Consider the following 9,948-nt stretch of genomic DNA (forward strand, 5'->3'; position numbering starts at 1 on the left):
ATTCACTTTTACCCTGTCTCCATAGGAAAGACTAGAGTGCCATTCACACTGGGGTGAGGTGGTATCTCATTGTGGTTTTAATTTGCATCTCCCTTATTATGAGTGATGTTGAACATTTTTTCATGTATCTGTTGGCCTTGATGCCAGTGAGTTTTAATCGTGATGATTATTTAACAATTTATCAGCTGTAGAGCACATGTGTTTAGATGACTTCATTTGCATTTTATTTACCCCAATGACCTATTATGAAAAGCAGAGGCCTGAAGAGTTAAGAAAGTAAAGATTTAATTTATCTCTACTTTCAGAACTTTGTTTTTATTTTGACATTTGGTTTTTGCTATTCAGCATTCAGCTGCATGCTGACATTTGTTGTCATCAGATTGTCCTCTATGCAGACAGTTGCTGCCTCTGTGCAGTCTTGGGACGTGAACTTTCCGCACTTGTGTGGACTGCACTAACTCTTTTCTACTTCTCTCACCCACCTTAGCCAGGCCTACAGATTTTAATGCCAAGGGCTTGCATGTCTGAGGTGACCAGCTGGGTTCAGGACTGCAGCTTGAGGCCTCAGAACTTAGCAAAGTTAACTAGCCTATCCACAGATTGTGCCTATAACCTTGGCCTCATTAGCACCCTGGTATTTGTGACTGTTTAACTAGTCTAGACTCGTCCCCATCAGATATAATTTCTTGTGTTTGTTCTTGTAATAAATCAAGCTGAAAGCTGATTCTAAGATACATTAAAAGTCTTTTGAGAGTTCACCACAGTTGCAAAAAAGTTCAGTTCTTAGAATGTATGATGCTTACAAAGAAAACCTAGCTAGAATCAGCAAATGATAAGAAACTTTGCTCTTGGTGTGTTTCAGTGAAGTGGTGTAAGTCTCTTTGGATCCTAGAGCTGTCTCCCTGAATGCTTCCCTTCTGCTTGTGCTTGCCCTCTAGACAAATCATCATGAGGCTCTCATGAGATGTTAGCAGTGGAAAGCACTCTACAAATTAAACTTCAACTTTGGCAGAGAAACCTTTTCTTCTAAGTATGTAAAACACATAAAAGTGCCCGGTACATAGAAAAAAAATTTTAAAATGCATACATAAAGTTAAAGCTGCTGTGCTTGGAAAGGGTATTCAAGCCCCATGGAAGTCCCTAAAGGGTAAGACCACAACTCTAGGTTTCTAAGATTTGAAGAATCTCATTTGAAGAATACTGGCCCTAGCATCCTCATGGCTCAACATCCATAGAGGTAATGGAGATATAGCTTGTTAGGTTTGAGACACGCATGGACTCCTCCCCATTTCTTAAAGGGTTTTCATGCTTACTTCCCAAAGTCCTTACATGAAGCTGCTAATGAACATTCAAATACTGGAGGAATTTGCTTCACTAAGTGTTTGCAGGTCCTGACTCCACTTGTGTTCACCTATAAATATAGAATATTTTATAAGAAAATATGTGTATTTTCTCATTATTAACTTTATTTCCACACCCTTAATAGGATTGCTATACATATACCAAATAATAAGAATTATTGCTTAGCATAAGGTTTGGTGTTTTCCTGTGTCAGAAAAGAAATTCTTGTACCTGCATAATTCTGTTCTTGTTTTTAGTTTATTATTAAATCATTAAAAAATCTACATTCTTTGTTAGCTGTTTCTCCATTTATAAAGTACTCTACCTTGCTTAACTGGTTTGTGCATTTACTTTTGCTATTGGTAAAATATTTATATTTTATATAATATTTGATATTATCTAGTAAATATTGGTTACATAAAGTGATAAATAAGCATTAAATCTTTAAAAGAACAATTAAGTTCGCTATGACCTTACTGACCTAAGAGTAGTTAATTCAAATTTGCCTTTTTGCAGGGAGGGGAAGCGGCAAACTTTCCTTCTCTAATATGGGTAGATAAATACTGAGACTACTATTTCAAATTCACTTTTACCCTGTCTCCATAGGAAAGACTAGATTTCTCTTCAAAATTAAAGCAAAATTCCAAACATCAGTGCCTACTCTTAAGTGGAGAGTGTATGAGAGGACATGTGGAAGGCGTGTGTGTGGTGTGTGCATGCATGCAGAATTAGAGAGGTTTCTGAAGGAAAAGCGAGCCTCTGTGTAAAAGGGAGAAACTTCCCAAGGAAGGGATTAGCACATGCAAACTGCCTGAGTAGAAGAAACAAGTTGTTGTGTTGGAGGGGCAAGGTGGCTGTCGAGGCACGAAAGGGGCTGAAGAAGTAGCAAGACTCAGGCCAAACCAGCCTTTATCAGCCCTGCTCCTACTGACAGGCCTTTTGGATTCCAACCCAATGGCTGAGATCCAGAACATGTGCCTTTTCTTTCTTTCTTTTTTTTTTTTTTTGATGTAGATACATTTAATTTTATGCTCAGTTCTGAGCTCATCTCTTTGCATTTCAGAACTGGTAAGACAATCATTCAATGATGGAGTTTTTTCTTTGAAGTAATGTGGATTTCCACATATTTGCTCTTAAGACTAAAGACTCTGTAGGGATCTGCCTTCTCCAGTTTCAAATTAAACCTTCTCCTCAGTGACTTGACGCTTAGATTTGACACTGCACCACATCGCGACCGCTTCCCTTTCATATTGTACAGCCTACATCCCTCCTCTACCCCAGAATTAAGTGCAGAATTCTTTTTTCTATTTCACCAGGTTAAAAAAAGAACTTAACAAAGGAAAACCATTTGCAAGGAGGCTGGTAGACATGACCTAGTTCAACTTTATACCATCTCTGACCCCATGCGGCTGCCTGGCTATTGTTTCCCCTTGCTGGGGGCTATCACCATGCCCAGTAAACCAGGTCTTGTGAAACTCTGAACTTAGTGTAAAGAAATGAATATAAACCCAAAGGTTGCTATTTCTGTAGCATCTGTCTGCGTTTTGCCACGGAGTTGGGTGAAGAATCACATTTTCACTTTCCTTGTCATAACAAGAGCTTATTCCTGTTTCACAGCTTGACTTGAGTGTTGGAAATGTAGTAGAATTGACTATGTAAATCTGTCTAATGCAATATTTATTAACTCACTCTTCTAGTGCAAGACACTAAGTTGATTCTCTAAGCACAGAAAAGTGTGATGAGCTTCACATGTTTTGAAAGGAGAAGTTAGCCCTAGACGACATCTTCCCTTTCATTCCTGAGACAAACAGCGCCAGACATGTTTGGTCACCCAGAGACCTGCCCTGGTGGCTTGCTAGGCTGCATTTGTTCATGGTTTACCACACCCTATCCTCTCCATTTCCAGGCCCTGATCATGCAGAATGTCACTGGCCAGTTAGGGGGGGGGGGGGGGAATCACTACCAGGGAAAATACTCACCATTATATAGGAAGCCCATGAAGTTACTTAGATGATTTGAGTTTGATAGAAATCTTAAAAACTATTTCTATGAACTTTGCAGGTGCTGTATTTCTTGAGATTCTAAACAAACCTAAGCATTTTTACAGACAGTGTTAACATTTATTTTATTGTCCTATAGAGAGCTTTAGCTTGAACTCTTTTTAATGCATCTCCTTGCCCCTCCCCAGGACACACTTATTTTTTTTTTCCAACCTTATTCAGTGGCCATGGTTAAATTAACTAGACTTTTAAAAACATTTTTGGCCCATTTCCAAAGCAAAAGAATGTACTTTGAAAGGCATAAAAGCAGTTTGATGTGTTGTCAAGGTAACTAATTTTCCTTAAAGTTTCCTTTAACTTGTGCTTTGACTGTTCCTGTGGTGAAAGATCCACTTGGACCCTCCATCTGAAGGCAAGAAGAAAAGGGTAGGAAGAGCTGTGCACTTTGCCCTAGTGGCAGCAACAGCCACAAAATGCTGCAGGGAGTCCTGCCTGTGCTGGTGTTTCATGGAGAGGGCTGCCGAGAGGGGCCTCAGCCTTCAGTCAGCTGGGGGCACTGTATGGCCTTGGCTACTGGGAGACCCTTCTTCTGGCAGTCTGAGAATTCCCGGGTTTCAGCTGAAACTGGAGGGGTTTCAGGAGATACTGAAGGGTGTGGACCAAAAGCTGTTGTAGTCAGTGAATCTGTGACTGCTGTGTCAGGAGATCAGGCAGTGTTCTTTAAACTCTTCCTTGTTACTGAGTCCCCCATGTTCTGTGATGGTGTCTGTGAACCACATGGTTTAATTGTTGGAGAAACCAGGGGAGACCACCCTAGCCTAGTACAGTTTGTCCCTTGATGTTCATTTCAGACACTTTGCCTTGCTTCTCTTTTCTTTTCTTTCCAGGAAATATACCCAGTGAATGAGACCTACTGTGCTACTTTTTTTTTTTTTTAACATGCATCTGAAATGGCATATTTTACTTAAATAACTAGAACTACATTATTAAAACTACAGATAATTCTTTGGGTCTATAATTAAGGTATATTAATACATATTTGAAAACCACTCAAACTGTAAGATGATTTTTATGTGTTTATAAGTTCAACCGTGGGGATTTGAGTGGGAGTTTTCCATCATGTGAAACAGTGATGTAGCTGGAATGTTGAGAACTCAGGCAGAATGAAAATTTCATTCTCACTTTTCCAGGCCTTTTATCATGCAAAGTCACATGTCAAGGAGCCTGACAATGAAATTCTTTTTGTATATAGGTTTGAAAGGTCTTAAAAATTGAACTTATTGCTCTTGTGGTGAAGAGTGTTTGTAGCTGCCCAATAAAATGAAGAACAAGCTTGTTGTCTGTGTTATGGCTAGTAAAGAGAGATTTACTGTCTAAGATTACCCCATTGCTACGATGACATCACCAACTCATAAGGATTATTGCACGAATTGAAACTAGAGATCACAAACTTTGTCAACACAAATCACTGTGGCTGTACTTGTATAAGCATATAGAATACCTGGGAGGTAGATACCGCGGTGTGAAGTCAGATGTTGTCACAGTTTTCAGACTTGGTGCTATGTGCCTATAATTGTATATTGGTATCAATTGTTTATTCACTTAGCAAATGTGTATTGGGTGTCTGTTATGTCTTGGGCATCCCATTAGAAACTGGGAAATCAGAGGTCACTGCCCTCTGTGACCTAATGCAGGAGCAGCAGGGCTTTAGTCTTATGCAGCCATTAGGACAAAGTACAGCACCTAATGCATTAGCAGCAGGCCTAGATGCGTGGGTGCAGTGCCAGCATGGCGTGCCAAGGAAGTTCCTTTCAGGTGAGGTGATATCTAAACAGAGATCAGAGTTGTCTGGGAAAAACTTGGGGAGCAGGGGTACAAGTGTCAGAGAACCTTCAGAAGTATAAATCTTATAAGAGGCTGCTGCTCTGGCATGCCTTCTCTCCTGTACTTTATAAGGTTCCATGCTCCTGGGCTTGCCAGTTCTTAATCCTGTGGGATTTTATATCTGTGAATTAATTTAAAGGCCACGTTTCACCTCATTAGTTTGAATAGATTAGCCACCAAAGTAAATCCATACTTTTGTTGTGGAAATGAATGTTAAAGCAACAAACTTAATTAAGTACTGAGCTTTTTTCCTTCCTTAGTTCTTTTGGACACAGCCCACTTTGCCTTCCCCAGGCCACATTTATGAATAGTAACCTCCAACGAGGTTTTTCTAAATTAAATTGAAAACCAAGTGTCTTCTGTTTAACTACATATTTCATTTGTTTAGAGAACCTTGTTTGTAACTCTGTTTGTTCACTGTCATGACCACAGCTTCTGCGGAAAAGGCATATAGGAAATGACATCGTGACCATTGTCTTCCAAGAACCTGGAGCACTGCCTTTTACTCCAAAAAGCATCCGGTCCCACTTTCAACATGTCTTTGTCATAGTCAAAGTGCATAATCCATGTACCGAAAATGTGTGTTATAGGTGAGTAGTCAGTAGCTGGTTTTTCATTCTCCCAGGTTTATCTCAGCAGAGGATCATTTCCCATAATATTGTCCTTCCCCAGTGACCCCTGTCATGATCTTTTTTCCCTAATTTTACTTACCACTGTCTTTACTCAGGTACTTTCTGTAAGAAATAATTGCTTCCTCTTATTTTGAAAAAGTGAAATGCACAGGCAGTTTGGAATTGTAGATTAAACTTTACTTCCATTTGCCCAGAAAAGCTACATCCATTCCCTGCTGGAAGTTTCTACCCTGTGGGGTGCACTTGAAAGAGTGAATCTCTGAGCTGAGTTGGAAGACAGCCCTACTCATCTTGCTGTAGACAAGATGTTTTTTTGAGTCTTCATTTTCTTAAATTGAACATACTAGTACCTACTTCAATGTGTAGTTACAATGAATAAAATACAAAAACTATGAAAAACACCCATTAGGCTTCCTAGTACTCATCAAAGGTCATTTCATTTTATCATCTTAAATCAGCAGTTGCCAGCTCAACTACCTGCAGAGCCCAGGGGAGCAGGCACAGTGGGCTGTGAGAGGATGGTGGAGCCGGGGAGCTAAAGGCATCTAGAAACCAATGGTCCTTAGACTGAATCTTGTCTCAGGCTCAGCTTGTTAAAGGCAGCAGTTATGTGGCCTTATTCTGTGTGCCTCTAAGTTAGTGGACCTGGAATTAACGGGAGTATCTGCATGTTTTCCTCCTTCGGTAGTTCCTGTACAGCTGGGGTATTGTGTAGAATATAGATCTGGTGCCTTTTGGGGATGATGAAAGTGCTCTTAATAGGATTGTGAAAGATGTAGGACTCTGAATATACTAAAAGCTATTGAATGATACATTTTAAATGGGTGAGTTACATGGAGTATGGATTCTATCTCAATAAAATACTTCATTTTCTCTTTAATAAAAAGAACACTGCCCTAAATTCTCAGAACTACTTAAAAACATATAGACTATGTTTACAAATGTAAAATAGATATTCTGTATAGAAGATGTTTCAAGGAGATACATTTTTGTACAAATATATTAAGTTAGTATATTCTGAGATCTCATCTGAGTGGTAATTATAAAGAATGATCTTAAATGAATCTTCCTAATAGTTAGGAAACTTAAACCTAGGTTGTTATTGTAGTTGGTGTTATTTTATTGGCTGTTATTTTTAGACCCAATAAAGTATTTTTAAGTACTTTTATTTTTAACTTAAGCTTATGTATGTCATGAGGGATTCATTAGTACCCAAAAAAAAAAAAAAAGATTGTTTTACTTCTTTTAGGTTTTCTTATATTAATTAAATTACCTAAGAGGAATATTTTTGAAACCAGTACTTACCAATGAAAGAAGTAGATTGTATTTTGCACCATGTTTCCTGTGAAAGCATGTGCCCATCATTCAGAGATGGCATCATTGGCTCTTAAGAAACCAGTGTTGTCACCAAATTATTAGTTACTAATGAGATTCCAACTGTAAAGTCGATAGCCTCCCTTAGATTTCTGTAATGCCTCATAACATTCACATTGATTATGCTTAAAACATTCATGAGTGATCCTCAAAGACTCAAACGAAACTTTTGAGAATACGGTAGTTAGATCAATCCCATGACATTTAATGAAGCTGCATTTGCTTTATTATGTGGAATGAGATTGCAGCGCAATCTCTGTCACTTCATAGATCTGTTTTGTATGATACTCTTCAAAATATACCAGTAAAAGAATAGTTCACTTGAATTGTTCCCCCCAAAATTGTGAAATACAGTCTAGGTCTACTGTTTGCTGTCTTAATACAGAAGCATATTTTGAAGAAGACTAGATTCACCTTAACACACTTCAGAAGAACCCCCATAAATACTTTTTCTTGCATGAGCTTTAAGACATCTCTCTAGGAGTTTACATGTGAGGACAAATTAATTCCTAGTAAGTTTAGAAGTTCCATCCTAATGATGGTAGCAGGGGAACATGGGTCAAGTATAATGTTGTTTTCTAAGCCACCTCAACATCTGTGACCTTTTTAGAACCTTCTGAGGAAATAAGTCAGGTACCCCAACATCACCTGCTGGCTTAGCACAAGTATTACCAGGCATAAATGAGTTTAGTGTTTGTACTTCAAACTTTACTCTCATAAAAACCATCACTTAAATTTTCAAAATGTGGTCACATGGGCACTTCCTTAAAAAAAAGTGACACTTGAAAATTTTTGGTCTTGTAAATATGATCATTGCTGTTAGTAATAGTGAATCTCAGGCAGCCAACTGGGCTATTCTCACCTTGGGTACCAGTGTCTTTGCTGTCTTTCTCAGTGGTGACCAGACCAAGTTCGAGGGTCATCTCTGAAGGAGCTAAGTATAAGCTGTCTTGGTTTCTTCTGAGGATGCTCCTCTTGAAGACAGCCACCTTCTTATAAACTGGACTCACTCCACACTCACAGGCTCACTTGATGTATTCATCTATTTAAAGACCATAGCTACAAATGCAGTTACATTCCCAGCTATAAGGGTTTAATACTCGAACATCCTAATGTTCAAGGTGTGTTCAAGAGGGAACACACCTGTGCCCTCAACATCCCCAGCTACTAAGTTTAAAAAGTGTTGCTCACAAAAGTAACATTGGTATCTAAGAATTAGCATAACAAGATACAACAAAATAGATGACTTTTAAATCCAAAGTATGTCAGTTAAAATAGTAAATATGATGATATTACAGCTCATCTTGTTTCTCTTTCTTCTCCCCCCCCCACCCCCCAGTGTTGGTGTTTCTAGATCAAAAGATGTGCCACCCTTTGGTCCACCAATTCCCAAAGGTGTAACTTTTCCCAAATCAGCTGTATTTCGGGACTTCCTTTTAGCTAAAGTTATCAATGCGGAGAATGCAGCCCATAAGTCAGAAAAGTTTCGAGCAATGGCCACTCGAACAAGGCAAGAGTACTTGAAAGACTTAGCGGAAAACTTTGTCACGACAGCCACAGTAGATACCTCTGTGAAATTCAGCTTCATTACACTGGGTGCAAAGAAGAAAGAGAAAATCAAGCCGAGGAAGGATGCCCACCTGTTCAGCGTCGGAGCAATCATGTGGCATGTGATAGCACGGGACTTTGGCCAGTCAGCTGACATTGAATGTCTTCTTGGAATTTCCAATGAATTCATAATGTTGATCGAAAAGGATTCCAAGAATGTTGTATTTAACTGCTCCTGCAGAGATGTCATCGGGTGGACATCTGGATTAATGAGCATTAAAGTGTTTTACGAAAGAGGGGAATGCATCCTCCTGTCTTCAGTGGACAACTGTGCTGAAGACGTAAGGGAAATTGTTCAGCGATTAGGAGTAAGTAGAGGTTTTGAATTTTCCTCCTTCCTTGAACTTTCAATGTCAGATTAATAATAGCTTTCGTAGTAGAAATCCCACTATTCCAAAATGCATAGTTGACACTTAGAAAATGAATTCCTCTTTCTTAGGGCTACAGGCCTTACATTTAAGTGTTGTGTCCTTTTGAGCAATTGCTGCTTACTTAAATGGTGAAGAAGAACCCACTACAAATTGGAAAGAAAAGTTAAGCCAACTTTGAATGTGATCATCAGGATATTTTTGAAAATATTTGAAGGAAAAACAGTAGAATTGCCTAGATAATATGTCTATTGCTAAAGACAGGAGGGAAATCATGAGCACAAAATTGGTATTGGCTATATAAGTCTTCTTTACAGCTTCAACTCTGCACACACACCTATACACAAACATATATAGATGTACACCTCTGTGCAGAGAATCTATATACTATGTAACTTATATATGTTATTTTTCTGTGTATGTAAAATATCAACATTTTTATTTAGTCGGCCAAATGAAGTGTTATTCTTCCAGCCACAGAATCTTTCTTTTTTTTTTTTTATCGCAGGATAATATATTTTTTGTAGCAATTTCTTTACTTTATTTTTTATAACAGTTTATTTTTACATCATTTTGTACATTTTTTTTTTACATCTCAATTGTAATCCCCATGGGTTTCCCATCACCAAGTCACCCCTGTGCCATCACCACAATCCCGTGCACTTCCCTCCCCACCCCCACCCCCGTTTTTGATCCCATTCCCCACTCCATCCCCACAAAATGTCTCTGGTATATGGTTGT

At 38.7% G+C, this 9,948-nt stretch overlaps 1 protein-coding gene across 3 annotated transcripts in view; it reads left to right on the forward strand.

Annotated features, from left to right (window-relative positions):
• SIPA1L2 (signal-induced proliferation-associated 1 like 2) overlaps nt 1-9,948 on the forward strand; it is a 211,454-nt gene that overhangs the window by 137,094 nt on the left and 64,412 nt on the right. For all 3 annotated transcript variants that reach the window (XM_012731328.1, XM_004691132.2, XM_012731327.1), the window contains exons 8-9: nt 5,658-5,815; nt 8,571-9,147. In XM_012731328.1, coding sequence (XP_012586782.1) covers nt 5,658-5,815; nt 8,571-9,147 — 735 coding nt within the window. The remainder of the gene's footprint in view (nt 1-5,657; nt 5,816-8,570; nt 9,148-9,948) is intronic.

Source organism: Condylura cristata, unplaced genomic scaffold (genome assembly GCF_000260355.1).
Source record: "Condylura cristata isolate star-nosed mole 26May11 unplaced genomic scaffold, ConCri1.0 scaffold00030, whole genome shotgun sequence".
Taxonomy (NCBI): domain Eukaryota; kingdom Metazoa; phylum Chordata; class Mammalia; order Eulipotyphla; family Talpidae; genus Condylura; species Condylura cristata.